The sequence below is a fragment of the Catharus ustulatus genome, chromosome 6 (assembly GCF_009819885.2).
Source record: "Catharus ustulatus isolate bCatUst1 chromosome 6, bCatUst1.pri.v2, whole genome shotgun sequence".
In the NCBI taxonomy this organism is placed as follows: domain Eukaryota; kingdom Metazoa; phylum Chordata; class Aves; order Passeriformes; family Turdidae; genus Catharus; species Catharus ustulatus.
Window position 1 is genome coordinate 38,346,754 of NC_046226.1, and position 25,136 is coordinate 38,371,889.

The 25,136-nt window shown below is 41.0% G+C and overlaps 2 protein-coding genes across 3 annotated transcripts in view; one reads left to right on the forward strand and one right to left on the reverse strand.

The window, feature by feature from the left end:
• Nucleotides 1-17,241, forward strand: part of LTK (leukocyte receptor tyrosine kinase) — a 121,808-nt gene extending 104,567 nt beyond the window's left edge. The window contains exons 22-30 of the mRNA XM_033061680.1: nt 536-626; nt 1,873-1,937; nt 3,894-4,023; nt 5,236-5,333; nt 7,660-7,752; nt 8,361-8,462; nt 10,355-10,489; nt 10,845-10,935; nt 11,562-17,241. Of these exons, the coding sequence (XP_032917571.1) occupies nt 536-626; nt 1,873-1,937; nt 3,894-4,023; nt 5,236-5,333; nt 7,660-7,752; nt 8,361-8,462; nt 10,355-10,489; nt 10,845-10,935; nt 11,562-12,335 (1,579 nt within the window). The 3' untranslated portion in view covers nt 12,336-17,241. The remainder of the gene's footprint in view (nt 1-535; nt 627-1,872; nt 1,938-3,893; nt 4,024-5,235; nt 5,334-7,659; nt 7,753-8,360; nt 8,463-10,354; nt 10,490-10,844; nt 10,936-11,561) is intronic.
• Nucleotides 17,242-17,699: 458 nt separating this feature from the next.
• The window catches only part of ITPKA (inositol-trisphosphate 3-kinase A), a 38,895-nt gene continuing 31,458 nt past the window's right edge, over nt 17,700-25,136 (reverse strand). For both annotated transcript variants that reach the window (XM_033061683.1, XM_033061682.1), the window contains 3 exons: nt 23,836-23,937; nt 22,691-22,762; nt 17,700-21,807 (listed from right to left, as the gene is read on the reverse strand). In XM_033061683.1, the coding sequence (XP_032917574.1) occupies nt 21,604-21,807; nt 22,691-22,762; nt 23,836-23,937 (378 nt within the window). In that variant the 3' untranslated portion in view covers nt 17,700-21,603. The remainder of the gene's footprint in view (nt 21,808-22,690; nt 22,763-23,835; nt 23,938-25,136) is intronic.

Consider the following 25,136-nt stretch of genomic DNA (forward strand, 5'->3'; position numbering starts at 1 on the left):
TCCCACACATAGGTATTTCACCTCAGTTGTGATTGTGTTCCTATTGCACTTGCCTCCTGGCAGTAGTTCCTTCCCAAATCTATTACAGTATGTCTGTTTCAGCATTTTCTATCACAAGGACATTTCCTGTCATAAAGAGATACATGCTAAACTGTTCTTCAACATCCAGATGATACTGATCAAAGTTATATACGTTTTAGAAGGAACACTTTGGTCATTCTTATGTCTTATACAATCCCTTGAAGACATCAGTCTCAGCCAGTTTATTCCTTTGTTCTCCATTTTTCTCCATTTTTCTTTTGACATTCTTGGTGATAGACCCTAGGATTGAGCAGGCGTATTTTTTGTTCAGAACCATCAAGGATGCAACCTCCCTTAGTAGTGACAGTGACAGAAAATACTGATAAACTATTTTCAGAAGCTTCAAAATGAAATCAAAACTCTGGGTTTGATTTATCTTGGACTGGATTAAGAGCTTGGCCAGCTCTGGATCCAAGGACCTATAACATCTATTCCCTCTCTTCTTTTCTTGCAGGGCACTAGGACATGGTGCATTTGGTGAGGTTTATGAGGGAACTGTGGTAGGCATTGCAGGGGACCCCAACCCTCTACAAGTGGCTATCAAGGTCAGTACCCACAAAGATCTTACACAGCAAGAATTACCCATAAGAGTCATGTCATCTTATCACTATTCCAGCTACAAATGCATGAGTATCACATGTATAATAGTGTATGCATATGTGTGATGCAGGCTTGGACACACTGCTGCATCCAGGCATTATCAGCTGTGATTTGAGTACTCTCTCACAGGTTTATCTACATGATGTATTTAAAAATCTGTGTTGTTTCTCAGTTACTTCCCTTTATGCTGAGAGTAGTGCTCTTCTACTGTATGTGAAATTTTCAGGTAGTCTTTCGATATTGCACAGTGTTAAAGATGCTGTTGTGAATACATATTGGTTTTTCACACTAATTTCTCTGTCATTAATGGCAAGAGACAACAGGCTGGTCTTCTCTGAAATTACTGCAGTTTCATCAGGATTTGTCAATTACTCAGCCCTGAAGTTAAGGATGCTCATAGTCTGCTTCTGCTATTTTATAAGATTGTGACTCAGAGAACCAAACCTATGAGTCCAACTCAAGAACACAGCCTTCATAAATTAAAAAAAGTCCTACTGTTATTCATCCTGTCTTTCACATCATGAACTTCCCTATGCCACTGTACAAATGTGGGTGAAAACCCAGGACACTAGCAAGCAGATAGAACTGCCCAACCTAGTTTCACTATCCAGACTGGAAGAAGCACCAGAGCACAGTTCCAAACAGAAGGAGGTTAGCATGTCATTCACTTGTGGTAAACCTTCATCTCTATCAGCAGAAGATGTTGTCCAAATCTGCTGGCAGGAAAGAAAACTACAGGGGTGTGTGACACAAGTATTTAAATTAAATGGCTGTATGTGTCATATGACATGCAAGCATGTGCTGCAATGTGGATGCAAAGAAAGGGGAGAATAAATAACAGTTGTCATTTTAAAGACCTTTCTAGGTCTGTAAGTCCCCATCTAATATTTTTCTTGATGTTTACTTGAAGATATTTTTGTTCCAGAATTGTGCATAGAGTTCAATTCACACACAAAAAAATCTTCAAATAGTACACTGGTTTCCTACCCTGACTTTAACTACCAAATGGGTCACATGTAGTGCAATAAACTGGGTACTGAAAGGACAAACCCCTGCTCTTAGGCTCCTGAGGCGATTTACATGTTACATGCTAATTCTTTTCTTTTCTTTTTTTCCTTTTTTCTCTGGTGGTCACACAAATATTCTCAATTCTTTGGTGGGATGGCCCTCACTGCCTTTACCTCTCAACAGACCTTGCCAGAAGTCTGCTCTGAGCAGGATGAAATGGATTTCCTGATGGAAGCATTGATTATCAGGTACAGTTTAAGGGATTTTTACTGATGGTGGGCAGGGTGAAAAAGAGTGATGCAAGTAAACATTGAATCATTTATTCCTTTGCCTGTGTTCAGAAAAGAAGTTCAGTCTTATTTTTCACCAGATGGCATTTTAGTGGCATATAAGGCACTATTTGTTTATCTCAAACAAGATAAGTGAGGTTCTTTTGTTGCCTGTCTCTGGTGCTTTAACGCCAGTAGGCAACTTGGCTGCGCAAGAGGAGGACAAGAAGGCTCATGGTTGAGATAAAAACAGTTTAATGGATAAAGCAAAATCTCTGTGAGCAAGCCAAGCAGTGTTGAAGAACTCATTCCCTACTTCCCATGAGCAGGCACCTGTCCAGCTATCCCAGGAAAACAGGACTCCATCATGCACAGCAGCTACTTGGGAAGACAAATGCCAAACTCTGACTGACCCTTTCCCCTCCTCCTCATTCTTTCCCCAGATTTTGCAGCTGAGTATGACCCCATACAGTATGGGATCTCCCTGTGGTCAGCTGGAGCCAACTGTCCTGGCTGTGTCCCCTCACAACCTCTTGTCCTCACAGCTCTCTCGCTGCGGGGGAGGAGTGTGTGTGTGAAAAACCTTAATGCTGTGTAAGCACTGCTCAGCGGTAGCGAAAATATCCATGTGTTATCAACACTGTTTTGATCACAAATACAAAATATAGCACCATATGAGCTACTGTGAGGAAAATTAACTCTATCCCACCCAAAAATCATTACAATTTAACAAAAACTTCTGTTGATTGGTTCTGCTAGTCCTGTTTAAAGTAGTAAGAAGGTACAAAATTTGTGTATAAATATGTTCTGCATTTGATTTGATGTCTTTGCTTAACAGAACCTTTATAAGGTCCTATGTGCATGACCCTATGACAGTGAATTATAAGATCTGTAAAACATTCTTGGAAAAGATAAGAGACAACCAGTCCTAGTACCACCTGTACTTTAGGTATTCCAGCCTTAGAATTTGCTTCATTAACAGAAAAGCATAATCTTAAAACAAAAGTAGGATCAAGGGTGACTTTAAAATAGTAGCATAGTTGAGGTTGATTGTAAGTATTTGGAATTTATATATTTTAAATTCGTGCAATGTGAAGTTCCTCTTCTCATTGTCTGGCCCAGCTCATACTTAGATGCTGGTTTTCTGCTATTAAAGCATGAATCTCATTACACAGTGCCACTCCCTACAGTCTGAAAGAAATTTGGTAGCTGAACAGGAGGTAACACTGATGTATGTTTTTTTAAAGAGCAATTTTAATCAATTAAGGAGTGCCTTGATTCACTTAGTAGCACGACTCTTTTTCTCTTCTCCGACTTCCTCTCTATTTTTAGTTCCTTTATTATCCAGGTAATCATTATCTAAGGGGAGACGCTGCTTTCTAATGACTGAGTCTTACTGTGCTCTGTGACAGGCTCAGCTTCCTTTTGTGAAAAGCAGAATCACACAAGCAGCTGCTGCTGTAGGTATTAGCTGAGTCCCTCTGGCAGACTAAACACTGAACTGAGTCCCCCAAACTAGATAGCACTATGTCTAAAATAGCCAATGTTGAATTAAAATCCCTACCAGCCAGGACTTTGTATCACAAATGCCAATGAAATTTGCATTCTTAACTTTCTTTTCCCTCTCATGCCGCTCTCATCTTTCAGTCAGTGTGTCCATTAAATCCTGTCTTCACAAACAGAAGGCTCTCTTTTGCTTTTAGCTTGTCATACCTTCTGTTGAAGGCTTTTCATGGGCAAAGCCAGGCATAACCCTGCTCTTAGGGCTGTCATTGTTAGAGAGACATTTTGGTATGACTGGAGATTTTTTGGTAACCACATCAGGATTTGCTCCAGTCCAGATTGTCAAATCTCAAGGCACAATGAAAATGGATGGATGTTGGCCAGGTACTAATGCTATGCTTCTCTTCCATGTTCTGTGACCTTGGCTTTCAGTAAGTTCAATCACCAAAATATCGTGCAGTGCATCGGTGTCAGCCTGCAGACCCTGCCTCGCTTCATTCTGCTGGAGCTCATGGCTGGAGGAGACATGAAGAGCTTTCTCCGGCAGAACCGACCCAGGATGGTGAGAGAACTTCCCTGCCAGGCTTGTGGTTGATTTCAGTATGACTGCTGTTATGTTTTTATGAATTGGATAAAGGCACTGAACCCAAGCTGGGCTCTGTGTGTGTCCCAGCTCCCACAGACTTCAGGATACCTGTGTCTATTTGCTTGTGCGACAAAATCAAAGCAGAGCCAGAAATTCCAGTCTATTAGTAACTGAGGAGGTAAAATCCTATCCTGCCATTCTAGACTTCTCTGTCAATTAGACTATAAATAATTGGTCTTACTTTTTTTGATACCTGCTTTGTTTTCAGTGTACTGTGATGGCACGTGAGGAGCTAAAGTTATAATCAGAATTCATAGCACCAAGTCCTTAGCAGGTGTGTATCAGCACCATATGGAGAGGCACAAATTTATGCCAGTTGAAAAGCTGAGCCTAATTTATTTATCTCAGACTTTGATTAGCAGTGTAGTAATTTGTCCTCACCCCTCCTGAGAGCAATAAAGAAGTTCCTAGAGAAAAACTGACAAAAAATTCCCTATGGAGAACTATGTAGGGGGGTGCAAATAAGCAGGGATCCTGGATAAAGTCCTCTGTGTTGTTCTTAGGGAAGTGCAGATGTGAAGGGTTAGTACCAGTCCTGGAGTCCTGTAGTAAAGCATTCCTTTTTTGTATACTGCTCATGAGGGTAATCACTGTTCTTCTACCAGGACAGATAAGCTGATGAATGCTGATGTTGGTGTAAAGATGTGCACTTGTGCATCTTTACTCTCTCTCTCTCTTGTTCATGCTCTAATTTCTGTGGATAATTTATTGACTCACTCTTAAAAATTGGGTGCTTTTTTTTCCTCTTTTATCTCACCTTTTAAACCTGCTTGTCTTTTGATTTTACATAACACAGTAAGGAATAGTTCTCTCCCACTCCCTTTACCAGGCTATTCACACCAGGCCATAAATCTCTTGCCAGCTTGCACTCATGTACAGTGCTCAAGAGAGGTTAAATCTCCTGGAAGTTTTTGGAATTAAATAAGAGTTTATTAATTTTCTAACTATTTACTTTGATCTGCTTTATGTTCCTCTTTGCTCCTGACTCATTTAACCCTTCCCCCATCATACATACCCCTGTATGTATGTCTCCCTTTCCCTTCTTCTGTCCTTCTTTGATTATCCCCTGCATGAGTCATATTCTTCTACTTCACTATCCTTCCCTTACCATTTAATGCCCTTTTCCAGAATCAACCATCCACGCTGACAATGCAGGACCTGCTGAATATAGCCAGGGATATTGCCTGTGGCTGTAAATATCTGGAAGAGAATCATTTCATCCACAGGTGAGGAGGAACAGTCTCTTCTGATGTGTCTCAAGGTGCATGAGGCTCATACACTTTCTATTTCCAGTGGATTAGACAGGACTAATCTCCACAGGGCAGACAGATTATTTTCTCCACCAATACAGGCTTGTGCTTAGATGACCCTGTGAATCTCCCTGGGGTTTTTTTAGGAGTTAGGCTCTGCACTGTTCTTTGCAGTCCTGGAGGGAGAGCAGTGTTCTGTTCCAAGTGAGAGGGTTTAAGTGCTAATTTTCGGGTGTCTGCAATGTAAAGACAGTTGAGATTAGCCCTGTAGTCCACTAGATGGTAGTGTCACTCTGTGCTGGCTGATAGGACAATAAGGTATTTATTTCCTTCCTCATCTCCCTATCTTGGCTTAAATCCTTTCCCTATCTCACCAGCGCAGGACAGTCCATAATATTTGAGCCAGAGATTAGAGAAGGGCAGAGCAAGGATGACAGGAGATAAAGGCGCATCTCAGGCTTCCTTCCCAGCTCAATGGCTGACCTGCTTGCATGATCTTGGGAAGTCTGTATTTGTCTCTTCAAATTCTTTTTTGCTCATTTGTTGAGCAAAAACTGTTGATATAGCATGCTTCAAATAAGAACAAAACATTGTAGAAGGGATAAAGGTTGTAGTCATCATTTTAAAATTCCTTGTTGTGTATTGAAGTTCTTAGCCTTCGATTAAGAATTGTTTCAGCTCATAATGTTCCTTGGCATTGAGGGCAGCTGGACTCCTTACTGTGAAGTGCATGCTGTGTTCAGCACTTGTGTGTAAAGGAGAGGAGAGCCCTTGCACACCAAAGGGTCACACAGGCTCTAACCACACCGAGGTGCAGCCTGGAGAAGTGCAGGCAGGCGATTGACTCATCCACCACTTGGCACATGTACCTACGTGTGGGGTGCACAGCACAGAGATGGGAAACACTGAGCAGGGGCTGGGGAAAGCCAGGGAAACAATGGCAAGCAGCAGTTGGAGCAAAAAGCCAGGAGGCTGAGATAAGGGAATATGTTATATGGCTTTATGATTAGAATATCTGAAACAGTTTTTGGACTCCTTTATGTTGCTACAATAAGGAAGTTCCAGTGGAATGGGGTTAGCGATTTCTGTCATTAAAACAGAGCTGTAAGAATGTGCAACAAGTTTTGGCTCTTGGATCTCTTAATAACTGCATGAGAGGATCAACATTCTAATTGGAAACATCTGAGTTAATCACTAAAACATTATTTTTAGAAATCTAACTGTAATAGTAACAGCAGCATATGACTTTAAAAAAAAAATCTCTGGGTCAATCTCTGCACTGTTGGATCTCTAATATAAGCAACCTGGGAATGGATTCATTTTGTCTTAGCCAACAATTCAATAAATCTGAACACAAGGAATTTCCCTCAGGTTTTGTCTTGGTATTTGTTAGTGATGTCAGCATTACTTAGAGTGTGTTGGGAAATGAAGAAGGCTTTCAATACAGATATCAGGAATCCTAGGGGTAAAAAGTAGGGCAGTGGGGTTGTAGAAAGACCTCTCCAGGGCAGGAATTGTCATCCAGGAGTCACAGCTGATAACAGAAGAGAAAGTTGAACCTGACTTCCAAATCCTCAGAGATTTTTTGAGGCTGGCAATGGAAAAAAACATATGAGTTGTTCAAGGAGCTTATTTTTCTTGGCAGTCAACAGGACCTGCACAGTGTTATGATTTTAATGAGTTTCTTTTCAAAATGCGTATTTAAAATGAACAGAAATATTTTAGCCTTGGCCATGAAGGCACCACCTCCATTTCTCACAAGCTAAACTTGCTCCCAGCAAACAGCTGCTTCCATACGGAGTTGTGATTGATTCCATGGGAGACATCCAGAGGTAACAGAGCAGAGATTACCAAATCTGGTTCTACATAATTTATCAAGCAGTTTACTAAGACTGTCCAACAGCATCACACCTGTAGCTGATGGGGACACTGCTGAGATGTCCCTCTCTAAAAAAAATAGAGCAAGAAAGAAATCTGTCATAATCTGGTTGAAGTAAAAGAGATTGGGTTTGTTCCTCTTTTGATACTGATGCTGTTTTCTGCCTTAGCAAAAGAAGGTGTGAATGGGGAAAGCTTGGCAAATGCTGGGTAGAAGATATCATTCAAATGCAGTTTCAGAATTGTGGTTGACAAAAATGATAATGTAACTGGAATTCTCTGTTATTTTAACAGGGGTCTTCTCATTTCTATAAAGATTACTCAAGTAAGACTTGCAGGACTGGGTCTAATACCTTTTCTTTATTCCTTTACCTACATAAGAGTTTAGAATTAGAATTAATTTTTAAATTTTAATTCTTTTAAGAGATATAGCTGCAAGGAATTGCCTTTTGACCTGTACTGGAGCAGGACGAATAGCCAAAATTGGTGACTTTGGAATGGCCAGGGATATTTACAGGTAAGTGAAGGGCAATTTCAGTTCTGTGAATGACTCAGTAATCTGTATAATTTTTGACAGGTTTGATCTGTTTCACGATATGTGAAGCAGTGGAACCATCCATTAGGAGTCTGAATTTGATGAGCAGTTAACTAACTTGTGTTAACAGACTGTAAATTAACACATCTATGCTTATGAACTAATCCGCTTCAACTGCGGTCCCAGGAAACTACAAACACTTGTGGACACTAAACCAAGCATAGGCAAATTTATTAGCTACTTGGTCATAAATAATCTAAAATTGAAATTAAAATTAAAAATCCCCAGCAACCATAATTATCACTTCATGATGCCAAGAAGATTTACTGCATCAACACCGTGTGCCAAGCATTGGCAAGTTTGATGTCTTTAGCTGTGTACAAGAACATCCTTGATTTCCATCTCAGCTGCAAAGAGAATATAAAATCCTGCTCCAATGCACTATTTGTGTTGATGACTTTTCCTTTTTCTCACTTGGCCCCCACTGTTACATGCAATCCCCAGCTGCTGTTACTGTGGTGATGAGATCTTTTCTGTACTGAAGCCCTTTCAGGCTGTGTGATGTTCTCTGTGCATTTTATCTTTCCCAGAGCAAGTTACTACCGCAAGGGAGGAAGAGCCATGCTTCCTGTCAAGTGGATGCCACCAGAAGCTTTTCTAGAGGGCATTTTCACCTCCAAGACTGATACCTGGTAATAAATGTCTTTTATTCATTTCTGAGAAGCAGCAAGAAATGTACTGCTCAAGAAAAAGTGTGCTTAGCAGGAACCTTAAAAAAGCCAGAATTTCCCAGAAAAATATGAGAAGTCTTCCCACTGCATTCAATAGAAGTATGGCTAAAGAATCCAGAATACGAATTTAAAAGGTGCATGTAAATAGAGGTAATACAAATTTGTTATTCATAAATGTAGAGTATCACATAAAGCCAACCAAGAAGTAAAAAGGAAAAGCAGATTAGATTCTCAGGGAGTGTCAGTTAAAAATCCAGACAAATATCACCAAATATTTCCCCCAGCCTTCAGAATCTTCCAGTTTCCATCAGTGACAGGGTCTGCTTATATACCTTGTAAATTAGTCTCTCTGTACCACCCAGGATTACTCTTTTGTATATTTTTTTTCTTGCTGCATATAAAATGACAGCAGATTTAATCAGAAGTCCTTGCTGGTTGCTGAGGAAACAATATTTATATATTGCTTTCTCATGCAACTTGAGCTTTCTTTAAAATAAGCACCCCCTCAACAGTAGCACATTTAAGCACAGGTGCTGGGGAATGGAAGCTTTCCAGTTGTTTAAGAGCACTTCTTTCTCTGTACAGTAGATCCTTCAATATGCTGTACTGAGGCTTTCCCTCAAAGCCACACTGACCCAGTTTCCTGAAGTTGGTAGCGATGCCGGAAGACAAGGGATTGCTTATCAGCACCTAACTGGGAGCAGCCAGCACTAAATATTTTGAAGGAAAGTGCTACAGTTCCTGTAATAGGTTATTATAAGTAACATGCATATACTGGAAATTACTTTGACCTTTGTAGCAGTAAGTGACTCTGAAAATTCTGACCCTGTTGATGCCCTGGCAGAATTCTCTTGACTTCCTTGTGTCTAAGTCATGCACAATTTCTAGTGGCACTTACCATTTGACCTGTAGATGAAAAACCCCATTTCATATCAGAAATGCTGCTGCCTTTCAGTTTCACTGTATCTCTCTTCCTTGATTTTATACTTGAATGTCTTGTTCTGAAATATTGATTTCATTATTAAGGAAACATTTGAAGGTCCCTTGTCTGACCATCCAGGAGCCGCTCCAGAAATCACACTTGTACCACTCACTTAAGGTGGCTAGAGGTCCTGTCACAGCTACACCCCCCACACTCAGAGTCAGACCAGGGTTCCTTACCAGCTCAGCCCCAGGTCTCCCATAGCAGACTGGCAGAAGTCAGGATCCTTAAAACAATCTAATCAAGATGCAAAGACAAAAAAACAACTTGAGCTCCTTCCTCTGAGGAGGGGCCCCAACCAAAGGAAGCCCTGGGTTTTTATACCCTCGCAGTCTAAGTGTGCCAAAGTCCGGAGTCACTGGCTCCTGCTGTGTCTCTGAGTGTCTGGTCACCTGGCAGTGCCACAGGTCCTTGTCCCATTTGTTTTCCAGAGGGTCAGTGCCAGGCCAGCCTCTTGCCTTGAGCTCCTGCCACCTAAAGCTCAACCTGCAGCCAAGTTACCAGCACCAAATGTATTCCTCAACACAAACATCTCAGGTTTTCCCAAGTAAGGCAAGAAACATCCATGCCAGATCTAACAGGGCTTTTCAGTTAGACCATGCACAGCCAAGGGTGCTCTGGCATTTCCTGCTCTACTAATAATGAATGCAGCAGAAAGAACACCTTCAGAGTTATTAAATATTTTGAAACCTCTGCAAAACTTGTTTTGGAGCTTGAGCAAAGATTTTGATTGATTGAGGTGGTGTCTTTTAATGTAAACATTGATTGGACTGCAGCTTTGAAAGGTCATTGCTTGTGGTGTTGCCTACACAGCTACAAATTGGAGCCCAAATGAAACCTGATTGGTATTGTTGTCTGGTTTCTGACACAGGTCCTTTGGAGTGCTGCTTTGGGAGATTTTCTCTCTAGGCTACATGCCCTACCCTTGCAAAACCAATCAGGAAGTGCTGGAATTTGTCACCAGCGGAGGAAGAATGGATCCACCTAAAAACTGTCCGGGGCCAGTGTAAGTATTTCCCTACTCTCACAAGCCAAGGTATAGTAGGTGTCAAAAATGTGGACAAAGACATTTCTACTCAGGTAATGGTGATTGCCTACTGTGTTAGGTGGGTATTGCTGAATGTCTCTTGAGCTACCTCCTCTCACATACAGCTTAGAGTACTACAGGATTTGCTTTAAATAGTGGCTCCCAAATCAGACAGGATCCAGGGACATAAAAATTATATATCCACTTTTGCACTCCTCCTTTGAGCCATGTACCAAGTGTGGTTCCTTTGACCCCCGATCACTTCATACCAAAACCCTTTCACCGAAATAATCTTGATCTTTTTTTTTTATTTTATTTAATTTTTAACTTAAAGGTACCGGATCATGACACAATGCTGGCAGCACAGTCCAGAGTATCGGCCAAACTTCTCTACCATCCTGGAAAGGATCAAGTATTGCACACAGGTACTGGTCTTTGGTACCCAGGTGGATGATGATCCATTGAATGCCAACTATCCAAAGACTTTAGTCCCTAAAGCAAGTGAAGGGTCCTGACAGACTGATATAATTATATTACTAGTGTGGTGGTGGTGTTGGCTCTTTTCCAGGGTCCATCCTCACTCTCCCATCTTCTGCCCAGCCATAATGAGCATAAACTGTTCCTGTGCAAATGGATGCTTTTAGCTCTCCGCTTGTTCAATTGCAAATTGTCCTTCATTTTATGATGGAAAGGTACTTAGATCTCTCTCAAGGTCCATATTCTGACCTTGCCTAATGCTGCTCAAAAGCCACAGCTGAATAGTTGTGTAGTGGAGAGAGGGGATGAAAGGCCACAGTGAGTTCACCATCCAGTAGCATTTAACAGCTACAGGTCTGGATCCAACCTCTCAAAAGGGAAATTTTATACTACAGACCCCCAGCTTAGTCACTGATTTCAATGAAGCACAGTCTCTTCTCAAAGGAAGCACATAAGTCTCAACAGCATGTGACAGGCAGATGGAACATAGTGCCTTGTGTGATGTGCAGGAGTATGGCCCAAACCTGTGACAGTCACCCTGAAGGTGTGACAGATTCTTGTCTCTCTTTTTCAGGACCCTGATGTGATCAACACTGAGCTGCCCATGGAGTGTAGCCCTGCACCAGAGGATGAAGGAAGCACAGTCATGCGCCCAAACATTTCTAGTGGGATAGTTCCACTGCTGGTAAGCCCTTCTCTCACACCTCAGACAACACCTAAGACACTGGAATCCCACCATGCTGGACACAAACTTGTACAATGTCCACAAGAGCTGCTGGTGGAGAACCTGAGCAACCGGACTGCCCGAGGGCCCAGCCTGCCATGCCTCAGTGATTTCAACAGTGGGACGTGGTTTCAGCAGACCTCAAACCAGAAGCTGGAGCTCAGCAACCCATCGGCCCACAGACTTAAAAACAAAACAAAAAATCTTTGGAACCCAACCTATGGATCATGGGTGCTAGAGAATATCTGTCACTTCAGCCCCAGCTCCAAGCTCAAAGTAAATCCAGAGCGGGAAGATTCAGGCTTTGATGGGAATTGCAGTTCTCCTAGCTCTCGGGCATCTCCAGCATCTCCAAGTCGAAATAACTGCCCTCACCTGGATATCAGTGGGATTGAACTGGTGAAACTCCAGACTTTCCCCTGTGGCAACGTAAATTATGCTTATGATGACCTGTGCTATAGTGCTGAGCACCAGCCATCAGCATTGGCAGAGGTCAGAGCAGCTGTGCTAAGGAGCTCCAGTCTGCACAGAAATGAAAAGCCTTTTTGTAAAACAGAGAAAACATCAAGAGAGAGAGACTCTGGTCTGTCTTTGTCAGATGACCTGAGTGTTACTCCAGTATAGTAGAAATGGCTCTTCCAAAGATCAGGGAATGTGTCTGGAAGGACTGCTTCCTGTTTCACTTATTTCCTCCACTTTAGTTCCATCAGATGGGTGAAGTTCCAACATCAACAATGTTCTGCTTTCTCTGTCTACCTGATCCCAGATTGTTACAGACACTTGCATTTCTGTCTCTGTCCTTCAAATGTGTTCCAATGAACCAGCTTAGAAGTGGAGAACAATGGCATTGTTTGTCTGATTCAGAATACAGTTCCTAAGAAAATAACTCCTTTTCAATCTGCTCAGGTGAAAAGAAATGGACCTACCATCCAGCTGCAGCATTTGGATGGAAATAATGACCAACACAGGTTGAGCTTCTTTCTGAACCAAGAATACAAAAACATGCTGTGCCAGCAGCAACCAACTTGCAAAGGCTGCTACATTCCCAAGAGCTTTTTACAGTCCTGGTGAATTACTAATGCTTATGAACTATAAGGGAAGTAAAAAAAAAAAATAGCAGCCACATTTGCATCTGTTTTATTAGTAGATCTTGTGGAAGCTATTGCTCAAATTGGAAGCAGTAGGAAGAATAAAAAAAAATCAGGTTCCTCTGAGCATGTGTTTTACAAACAAGCAATGAAGAGGAAAACATTTACCATTGAAAAAGCAGTAGCTGGTGGAGCAGATAGTATTCCTTTGAGCAGTGAAGGAAATGTGGTTCTTGCCTCATGGTGTTGCTTTCCTCACAGCTCCTGGCATTGAAGGTGTAGGTGGTTTTTCAAGGGTGAGCTGCACGGCATGATGAGAAATGGAACTGTCTTTATCTTTCAATGGACTTTACTTAAAATGAACTTCGTTTTTGTAAGTACTTTGATATCCAGCATTAATTCTCTGTGTTGTGTTGGAAAGCACTAAGCTGAGGTTCTTGGGTAACTATCTACCATTAAGTATGCTGGAGTTCTTGGTTTTAATACTCTGAGGTAGAAAGTCAAGAAGAGGAATGGTGAAGGGAAATCTAGAGCAAACTCCACTTAGGGTGTTCTTTTACAGGAAGATAGAATAGCTCAACCATTTGAGAAAGCTAAAACCACTACTTGGCTTCACACAGCTGAGCAGGTAGTAATTGTTTCTTGCCTTGCAAGTGCAGACTTGCTGATAAAGGCAGTCATTTGTTTCCAAGACAGCTCTTTTCTAAGACTTTCTTCAGTTGTTTAGGATCTAAACGGATGTTTACAGTTTAAAGCTGCAAAATAAGGAGACTGAAAAGGCAAATAATTTGGATTAAGTCTGAACAGTCTTGGAAGCATTCTGTCCTTGTACCACTCCTGAATGTCAAACTGCCAACCTACAGAGGCAAATTACATGCCATCTTTCTATGTGATCAAGTTGTGCACTGAGATGCCAGTTGTAGCCTTCTCTGGCTCCTTTCTGAGGCAAGAGGTTCTCTGGTCTATGCTTCATGCTTAGTGATCAGCTGCATGTACAGTCGGAGGGTGGGGGCTAGCAGGCCAGGGCTTGCTTTGACCACACAGGCTTCATGTCCTTTACATCAGCCAGGATGGACACTACTGAGTGAAGAGTCTGAATTTATCCTCAGTGAAAGGCATCTTCAGCACAGGTTTATGCTTTATTGGTCTGACTTTATATCTGTTCCATGTTTTGTATAGTTTCAGGCCTTTGACTCTACAATAGACAGTTTTATACAATGTCATTTCAGAGCATACAATTGTCTTAAGGGCTGGCGTCAAGAGGATGGGAGCAGACTCATTTCAGTGATATCCAGCAACAGGAGAAGGGGCACCAGACACAAATTGAAACACAGGACATTTCACCTGAGTATGAGGGGAAAAAAAGCGTTTACTTTGAGGATGACAGAGCACTGAAACAGCTAGCCCAGAGAGGCTGTTTAGTTTCCTGCTCCAGAGACACTCAAAACCCAACCAGATATGATCCTGTGCAACCTCCTGTAGGTGAACCTACTTGAGCAGGGAGGTTGGACCCGATGATCTTTAAAGGTCCCTTTTCACACCAATCCTTCTGTGATTTCCAGACACAAAGGGTGATGATGGTCACCTTTCTGCAAAGACCCATATGGTGTGGAAATAATTCCAAATCCATGGTGTTGTAAAATGACAGATGGTCAGAAGAGTCCCCTTGTGTGGGGACTGATGGGTTTAGTGACCAAGGGAGATGGATGACTTTGCCTCAGGCCCTTCTTCCTATTTCACCTTTGCTTTAGCTCTCTAGCTTCTCTCACATTTAGTTCATTGCCTGTCCTGTCTTATATCCAAGAGTTGCTACAGCCCAGTTAGATGAGGCAGAAGAGCCCATTCAGCAGGAAACTTTCTCATTCTTGCTTCTTGCAAAGACCAACATTTTTGGTCGCATTTCAGACTGGCCACTTCTGGACCATGCTAGACAAAAATAAATGCATTAATTTTGTCTAATTGGAATTTCATCTGTTTCTCCTTACCTTTCAGAATGTATTACTTTTATGGTTAGTTTTAGTTATTAGTAGTTTTTTGTCTACCAAAGGTGACCTATCAAACTTTCAAGCAGTTGTGACTTGGCACCAGCAACTTGGCCCCTTCCTCCCTGAATATGAGGCCACAGCAGAGTGCAGTGATCCTGGTTCAGCTGCAGTGAACATAATGCCAGCTCACTCTTCAGCCCTTGTCTGTGCTGAGCAGAGCATTGTGGTCACGGCCATGCTTCTGCAGGCCCATTATGACTCTGCTTCCAATTCTCATTAGCCAGTAGCAGGGACTGGAAACTGGTGGCAATAGGAAGAATTGTTCAGAAGCCATGGGACGTTAACTATATTACCTTCTCCTCCCAGAGACTTTTAGTGAAGTAGCAGACAGAAGACAGTTCTTCATATTTTCAAATTACTATACAATATCCCAAGATTCCAGCGAGAAGCAGGCACGATCCCTATTGCCCAGACAGTTATCCAGCTGGTGCTACCACTATTTTCCCTGTGCAGCACTTGTCTCAACATAATTCACAAATTTAGAAAGGCCAGTGGTGATAAAAACAGGGAACCTATTAAAAAGCAAAGCGAGAGGAGAGCACAGATCTATTACCAGTGCCACAGGCACTCTTGGCTGCAGCTATGCCTTTACTTTATAAACAAAGTGCAAGTCCAGCACCTTGGACAAACACCTGTTTATACTGAAGAGCTGCATGAAGGTACTCATTTACAGGGAGCACACAGACAAAGCTGCACACAGAATTCTATCGTGACCGGGATCTTATCCCTGAGAGCGATCAAGAGTGGGGTGTTGAAGAGTAACTCTGAGAGTAGAGTAAGCATGTATTATTATTTATTTCCAAGACAGACTCTGATGGTTTACAACAGCATTTAGCTCAGGGCTGTACTGAGCCAGATGCAGTCTCTTCTAATAAGACAAGACAAGACATGGAGTTGCAGGTACCAAATGGGCACTAAAAAAAAGAGCTGGGAATTTTAAAGGAATCTACATTAGCAATCTCAATTTTGTACAAGCTCTTAACTCTCCCAAGTGGAAGGATCTTATGTCAGCGTATTGCTATCAATCTTTGACCTGCAACAATCTTTTTATAGATGCTGTTTAAAAACCGTCACAGATAATGAATTTTTTATTACTATCCTGGAGGAAAAAAATGTTAATATTGCTCCTGTTGTAATGTTGAATGCTACACACTGTACAAACCATTTCATCTCAAAAGAAATGTGGTGATGCACACTACAACGTTCAGTCCTTCAATTCTGAGACTGAAACTTACTGTTTGTACAATCAGAGATTTCCTAGTGCTTAACTGCTAGCATTGCAAACTATAACTGTGTGAAACTGCTTTTTAAGGAGACATTTTTAGTGCATCACCAATGAGTTAAACCCATAGTGTCAAAATTAGATTAATTTGGCAACTGGAAGCCAAAACCCAATTTTGTTTCCTAGAGGAATGACATGAGCTGGAGATCTGGGATTAATTTGGTCCTGTAATCCATGTGAAAAGTCTTCCACCACTTCCCTGCTGCAGAATCAGCCATTTATAGTGTTGTTATAAATTGCTTTTCCTGATAGGTGTCTGTCTTTTAACATAACCAAATTGGTTTTGTAATTGTACATATATAGTTGTTTTTTGACTGTGTTTAGCATTAATACTTTATGTTGCTTCACAGAACCTCATACTTGCATTTTAAGAAGGGACTGATTAACAAAAGAAACAGTAATAGAAATTTCAATTTGTCTTTCTCTGCTTTTTCACGTTTGTTGATATTCCTGCTTCTCACTTCTTTGTAATCCTTGGTCTCCTCAATATAAATGCTTTCCATCTTTATTTTTTCCTTTGGACAAACAGAATTTTTAATTGCACAGATTTAAGGTGTCCCCTCCTCATATCAACTCCTTTCCTGAGCTAGGTTCTCAGTTAATTTGCCCATGGGCTGGGGTGCACTAAGAAAGCTTTCCAAGGCTGATAAAATAGTTATGGGCTTTTGCAAGTGTAATTCCACCCCCAAAACACTCCCCCTACTTTCCTGAAAGAGAAGAAAATGCTGCTGCTGGGAATACTTTTTCCCCCACTGTATTTGCTTCGCCACAGCTGTGTCAGAAAGGGACAACACTTCCTTAGACCCTTGAGCTGTGTGAGACAGTTTCTCCTGTAGCTCTCTGCCTGTGCTCTCTCCTCCTGGCTATCCACCCTCCTCAATCCAATGCAGAGACCTTAGTGATACCATGCCTGACATCTTCCCATCATATCACACAAATGGAAAAGTCATGTGGATAGGTTTTGATTTGTCATTACCCCTGACCACGGCAGCACTTCTGCCAACTTACCTTTCTGGGTGACTACTGTACATAAGTAGATGACACGCCTGCTTCTATGCAATTTAAAGCTAGACAAGTGTATACTTCTATATTTGAATAAAAAGACACTAATGGTGGATATTTGTTTCCCTCTCTTATAAGTACTCTTTGGGGTAAGAATACAGTCTCTCTTGCTGAGAAGCACTGCCAGTCCTAGAGTGTTGACTTCTTCTCTGTGTCCACACAAAACTGCCCAGGGGAACAGTGTAGTGCTCTGAATCTGATAAGTCCTCTTGATGCCCATTTTTGTTATATGCTGCAGGCTACTCACTGGGGTTTCTGAGACAGAGCTTACCTTGAAGGAAGCTGACAAACTTTATGAGAATCAGGTTCTAAAGGTAATGTCTACAACAGGTTTTGGAACCAAGCTCCACCATTTGGCTCTAGATGTCTTAGAACTGGTTTTGCTTTAGGAAGTACCAGATGCTAAAGCCTAAAGGCAAAAGAAATACTGAAATATATTGTTTTTCTCTCTTACCTAAGGAAATTCTTGAAGAAAAGATATTATTCTCACATAACGAAATCATAGCAGATGTCTTTTTTCCTTCAGTCTCATTTATTTAGTAGCATACACACTTCAGAGTAACAAACACTCATCCAATACAGTCAATGTCAGCATTGCATTGTAGTGTTCAGAACGGATGCATGTGGATGATACAGGCCATTTGATCTCAGTACCTTAAGAATAACAAATAATAACAACAGCAATAAAAAAAAAGTAGCAAAAGCCCTCTGAGATTTATAAGGGTTTGGTCCAACTCCCATCGAATTCTTTTTCCCTTTAACAGGAACTGGATCAGACTTTAAGTGAATACCTCCCTGTATAAAATTTAGAGGGATTTAAGTTTTCCCACTTTGGTTAAATTTCAGCCAAATTTGTACCTCTGTGGAGTCTCAACACCCATAATTTTTAAAGTTATCTGATCTATCTCTGTGCATTTCTTTCTATATTGCACCTTCCTCCAAAGAATCCCACAGCAGCTTGCAGGCACTAATAAAGGACAGCCTCACCATTCCCATGAGGAAACCAGGTCTATTCCCATCTGTAAGACTGGAACAAAACAATGCCTAGGACAGTAGTAGTCCAAGGCCAAAAAAAAAACCAACTCGATGAAGCTGAGGGAGAGAAGTCCTAGTCCTACTTCTCATTTCACAAAGGAATGCAGCAGCTACAGCATTACTGCATCTAACTAGTGAGTTTAAAGACCTTGGAAACAAAGTCAGAGGTCATCTGTTCAGCACCAAAGTGCCCCTAGGCTAGCATTTCTGACCCTGCTGTGAAATCACACGTGCTCAGTGTCTCCAGAGCGAGGCACTATCTCAGCAGATGCATTCATGAGCAACATTCTGGACTTGCAGGTGAACAAATTCTGTGGTTACTGTGCATCAGCTCCCCCTGTGTTACATGCCTGTGCACATGCACCATGTTGGCTCTCTGATAAATATAAGCTTATTCAACACAATTTACGCCACAGTGAAAGAAGGCCATGCTGCTTCCTCACACTAACAAGTAGACAGGTGTTCTGGGACACCTGATGAGAAACAAAGAATCTAAAACTTACCCTGGGCAATTTGTTTACTCCTGAGCTCACAGTCTCAGCTCCTTAGAGCTCAGCTGAAGTCCAACACTCACAGTTTGCTATGAAAAGCTGCCCCCTTCTCTCTTTTCCCGTAACAGCAATAGATGATTGTGATTTCTTTCTTTCTAAGGCCCTATCAAGACAAAGAGCCACTTCAAAACTAACTTCCTAGAACTATACATCATCTAGAATGAGTTCCCAGATGACCTCTGCTGCTATAGCAGAGATTTTCCTTTTTCACTGACGTTTCCAGCTACTGCAGTGGAATGAACCTTCTCCATGTTTTCTCCAAGGACCATGTACTGCAAAACCAGCCAGGTGCTACCAGGAGTTGTTTTCTGTGAAGATACTGCTACCACATTTTTCCAGTTCTCCTTTAGAACTGGACAGTCATTCAAAAAGTTTCTCTTAAACTCAACTGACATTGGAGCACCAACCTCTACTGTTTAGATCTCCCCTCCAGAAAATAGGTTACATTGGTGCAAAAGATTCACATATGTGGTAACAGAAGAAAGAAATTTAACTCTGAAGATTAATCTCCTAATCTTACTTCTAACTTTTATAATTCTCTTTAATTATGGTAGGACAGCTTGCAGTCTCATAAAAAAGGCAATGTCATTAAAGTCCTGCCTGTGAGACCTATTATTTTCTATTGTCCTTAAGCATTGCTATTCTCCTTAGGCACTGCTATCCAGTGGCTTACCTATTGGCTGTAGAAAAGGAGAAATACTTTTTTTTTAAACTATGGAATTAAATATGGAGTATGGAATTCACTTCAGATTAATTTGTCATCTCACAGCAGTTCAAAAGCTAGGAGGCATCTGGAATGATAGAATCTGGGCTCTCTGTCACTTCAAAAAAATCTAATGCAAACACCCAGAAATTTCTAAGTGAAAAATTCATTAACATACTACCATAAATATAAAACAGAGAAACTCTGGGAGGCCAAAGAAGTCATCTGAATTTGCAGTGGACTGAAAAAAAAATTACCAGTTTCAGACAACTTCAGCTTTAAGATGAAATACTGCCACATGTCATTACTTGCTAAAGAATACCTACTTTATGTCATCTAACTTTAACATCAATTTTCAATAGTCCTGTTTTGTTTAGAATTGATAAAAAAGTAATTAAATCTGACTGATCCTTTAGAACAGTAGTGTGTTACCCAAAGTAACTCTTATTAGAAATATTAAAATATTACATATTTTATTCCAGATCTGGACTCTATAGGAGTTTTTTTATGTTTATGATATCAACTATTATTGAAACAGCAGTTTCCCAAAAGTTTATGGAGTTACCTTCATATATCCAAAGTTCTCAGGCTCTTTCCTGAGCACAGGATATCAGCAAAAGACAGGAATTTCTGATCAACATGCATTACTACCTCTAGATGTTGAAAGGGTTTTAACCATCAACTGGTAATGTAACTCTTACCTGCATTGTGAAAACTGCATCACCACATTATTGATGTTAAAACCTGGAATGTGAATCAACATGTGACTAATGACAGTATTTATACTGCCAGTATATTAAAAACTGTTCCAGGGACTAGATGCAACCAACGGATAAAAGTACATGAAGTCATTGCAAGAAAACTAATTTTCTGTGGCTGTGTCTGGACCAAAGCAAAAGAATAAAGCACAGATCACCCTGTGATTCCAGATGGGAAATATTATTATAGGATATAATATATTGACATTCCTTCACCCAAACTGCCTGGAGTTAACAGCTGATACTTTGGAGGAAGGATGCCTGGGAATTTTCCCATCATGTAACGCTGTGAATGCAGAAACATGACCTTCCTGATTGCTGTGCCACTTTATACATGTAAGTGGCAGCATCATATTTGAGAACAGGAACATGGCCAAGAAGTCACATGCATTAAGGAGACAGTCAAACCACGATCTTCAAAGATCACACTGGTTGCTGACTACTAGTGTGTGCATGTGTACAGGGGTTTTATCTTCAAAAATAAACAAGTCTTGGGAAAAAAGCTTAGTTCCCTGACTAGTTTGTGAAAGATCATTAGTGATTTTCAGAACTGCAGTTCAGTTGCAAGAGGACTAACTCTCCAACTTATTAACATATCTAACAGCCCACCCAGTTGGAAAGGCAAATGTTTCTGGAGACAATAGGCTGCTATTCTCTCCCTAGAGTATTTGTAATCTCCTGAGCGGCTATAGAAAAAGCCAAGGCCTTCTTGGATAGAGTCAAGGCTAGAGTATGAAAGGGGAGAAATTATCAACAGCCGTTAGCCACATCAAACCACTACAAACTGCTGTCTCACTTTGCTCCCAGTTTCTCTTGATTATCACCCATTTGCACTTTGCTCACACTGTAACATAATGCAGCAGAAGCTGTTGGTCCAACCTATAGTGTACACAGGAGCAAGAGGACTTGGAATTAGAGGGGAAAAAAAAAAAATCCAATCTGGTTTCAAAACTATGCAGTTCCCTGAACAATGGTTTTTCCTGCCCTGAGTTCCCAAGCATTTGCCCTGGTTCTCTAAGAAGTAATTTGGAGTCCCATTTTGCCAGAAACCATAATCATTTTGGTTTATCACAAAGACCTCTTCACTCATGCTGGTGTGATTCCCGAGTATGGAGATCTTCATTCTCTGAGGACCAGTCCCAAGTTCATCTGGTGCAATACAGACCAATCTGGAGAGATTCATTTAGGTTCATAGAGGGCTGATGCAAAGTAACTTTGATCACTGACTGCCGGGTTCTGGATGCAGCTCCCTCTGCACTGACAACCTCAGGAGTTTGGAGTTAAAGGTTTCCTCCTACTGAGTTTCCTTCTACTCCAGTAAAGCAGAAAGTTACAGAGAAGCCCTGCAAGTTTTGTGTCTTTCTCAACTCATCTTTCAGTGATGCTTTCCAAGATGCCAATCAAATTGTCCAATCCCAACAAGTACCCATCCTCCCTGTTGCCTTCTTGCCAGGGGATCCTGTGATCCAGTGTCTGCCCATCAGGAAGAAGGGTGGTCTTTCCAAAATCAATCAGCCACACATTGGCATTCCCACTGCCATCATGTACAAAAAGTAGTGAACTTCCTACGACCTGGAAGACAGATTGAGACAATGTAGTTAAAAATACATCTTCGGCCCTCCCCCAGCAATTTACACTATCTGCTTAGAAGATGATCTCCTTAGCTCACCTGCGACCCAACAGACTTTTGGGCTGCACTTATAGATTGATGATTTAGATGCCCCATTTGCATTACCATATCAATCACTAAGGTACAAATGGGAGGGTAGATAAGAAATGGTACTCAGTAGAAAACAGGAAGAAAAGCAAATCTTCATCTTACTTAGCACCAGGAATTTGAACAATTCAGCAAAGGCCTATAACTCCTTGCAAAGATAGACCATGACCCATGATTAACAAAAATATCTCTACTGATAAAAGAACATCAACAAGGTAAAATAAAATGTCTAATCTCAAAATCTTGAGCTGTTAACAAGCAGAAGTTACAATGCTAATGATGCCTTCTGCACAGCAAAGCAGAAGAATACAGACAGTAGAATTAAATGGTATTTCAACATAAATCCATTAGAAGTAATACAGCCTTCACTGTTAAACTACAGTTGAATGCTACTATACCAAATGCAAACTTCCATGTTGCCATTCCCCCATAAATATTCCCACTTCCAGGTTAGAGAAACCATAGGAAACTGGTACTAATGAAGTATTCCATGCAGTGGCCCAGAGCTGTAAGTGCTGGGATGTCATAAAGACAGGAGGATTTATTATTCCTCAACTAGTTTAATCTTCTGCATCATTGTGGTGAAGGCTTTGTGGCATCTGTGTTGTCAACATGTATTACCTTTCTTCTACAAAACCCCTTTACTCATACAGCAGGCTGTTCTGAAGTACACCTGAATGTGTACTTCTCTCAAATGAAGAAGCAATGCACCTCCACAGCTTTACACTCACTGCTCACCTCATGTCGCTTGAAGAAGTCTGAGGATTCAAGAATGACATTAATTTCCTGCAGACGTTTGAGGTATTTTTTCTGGAGGAAGAAGAGGAAAAAAAAACCAAAACAACCCATAAACATTTCATTGAAAATGAATAAAGATAATCTGTTTACAAGAGTCAGTATAATTAAGAGACCATATTCATTTTAGGCTAAAGGTCCTTGAAAACAAAAGGTTCATCATTTGGAAGTCAATCTGAAAACACATTTCAAGCTTCCATAGTGAATTAACACACTGCAGTTCATATGCTGCATGTGTTATACTAAGCATATTTATCAGTCTCGATTTGGATGTCATGAGGCTTTCTGCAACTTTTTTTTTCCTTCTTAATAAAAAGTTTTCAAGGAATTAAAAATCTTCCAGTTCCCCAAAGTGAAAAGAAAGAAATTTTATCAGAGAAACAAGGAGCTCCAACCATGGTGGGGGCAGAGGGGGGAGTAAAAAGTACCAAGGCCTAATGTATAAAGCTCTAGTGCAGAATTTAATGCTGCCCTGAGCTACCAAGCACGCTCCTCCTGAAGGGCTAATCTGCCTTCATAATGGCTTCCACACTGCAGCAAAACATTACAGCATCCTTGGAAGTTCCAAAGACAAGAGATGTGTTATGCCATCTACCACATTCCTGCTATGCTACCCATGAATTAGCACACAGGAATTCCTCTTTGAGATGAGTTTCACACAAGGGAGAACAGCTAGTCACCAATCTCACTTCCTGCCTCCAAGCTCTGGTTTTATCCTCTCCAGACTGAATTCCCAAATCACAGGTTTTCCTGCCAACATAATCCTTGCTTAGATATCACCCATCTAATGCATCTAACACCCATGGCTGAAGCTGATGGCAAGGCATAAGGTTGGTAGTTTGAATGACATTTTGATAGCATAAGGCATTTGGGATCAACTCACGGCAAGAGTTGACAAAGTTAGTCTCAGTCAGCTTCTCACAACCCACCAAGTCCCCATGTCCACCCCATCTCCCCTGGTTTTGATTTCCAGTCAAAACCACTTACCCCTTTGACACTCTAACTCCTATTTCCTGTACCAAAGAAAGCATGGCCCTGAAGCAAAAGCACTGGTCCAAGATCAGTGCACCTGAAGAGCTCAGACTCACCAGAATAGTTGTGTTGCCCTCAATGAATTCCACAAAAACCTGTAGAACTTGTTCCTGTGTCTTTGTAGTTTTGAAGTTTGTGTTACATGTTCCATCCGCCTTCTGCACAAAACCACACACACAGAGAGATTATTTATACTGCACACATATCATTCCCCTCATCACTCAATCCTCTTGAACCAGCAACAGCTCAGCCCTTGCTAACCAGATCAAAGTAAGTAGCTGAACAGGAAGAGAGCAAATAAACCAAGCAAGAAGAAAAGAAGAGATACAAAACCTGATTGGATGGCTTTAAATGACACTGGCAGTTCATTCTCTGTTGAGTACAAGTGAAAAAAAAAGAAACAATTCATGATATTACCATCTTGCAGGAGTATTTTCTCACATCAGTGCAAAGTTCAGTGGGGCAAACCACAGAGACCTCTTTGGTTATACTCTTGTCTGGCTAGTGAAACCCTGGCTGAGGGTGTGAGGGAACATTTCCAAACCCAATTCTACTAGTCCTTTTGGTTTACGGGTTTCCTTTGGGTTTTGGTGAAGATTTTTTGTTGTTATTTGAGTTTTCTGTCATTGTTGGTTTTTGTTGTGGTTTCTGTTTTTCAATGGAAAATCAAAGAATCACAGTTAGGATTCAGTTCCAAATATATCTTTGAACATATAAAGTTCACAGAACAGAACAGAATCTGTTGCAGACAAGAACAAGCTGGGATTCGCAATGCTAGCAGTGAGAAAGCAGGTAAGTGAATTTTGGCAAAGGACAGTGTAGGCATACTTGTTCCAAGTGTGTCCTGGAGAAATTCAAAGTATTTTTGTGCTAGCGGTAAGATTCAGTACAGAAATGTCTTACTACTGAAAAAAACTAGTATTTTTATGTGCTTCTGGAGCTACAAGTAAGTAAGAGCAGTACATGAATTGAAGGTATTTGTAAACATAGACTACATGAATATGAATGTGTCCAATAACACCCCTGTTACTTCAAGAGACAGAAATAAGAGAATTTAGGATATACATTAAAACACAGCAATTATTACAATTGGTAACAAAAATCCACTAAAAGCCTGCAGGATTATCAAACTGTTTTCCTCTCCATTGTATCAGTCCAATCCCTTGTTTTCATTATGAGTACATCAGCAGGTCAATAAAATACCTTGTCTCCTACATGGTAAGTCACTGCACCAAAATGACAAATTCAAGTCCAGTCTCAGCAGGTGAAACACTATTTATTCCACAGTTGAACTTGTTTTCTAATGTATACATGAAAAAATTCAATAATACCAAAACTCCGTATCTCTCTGCAAGAG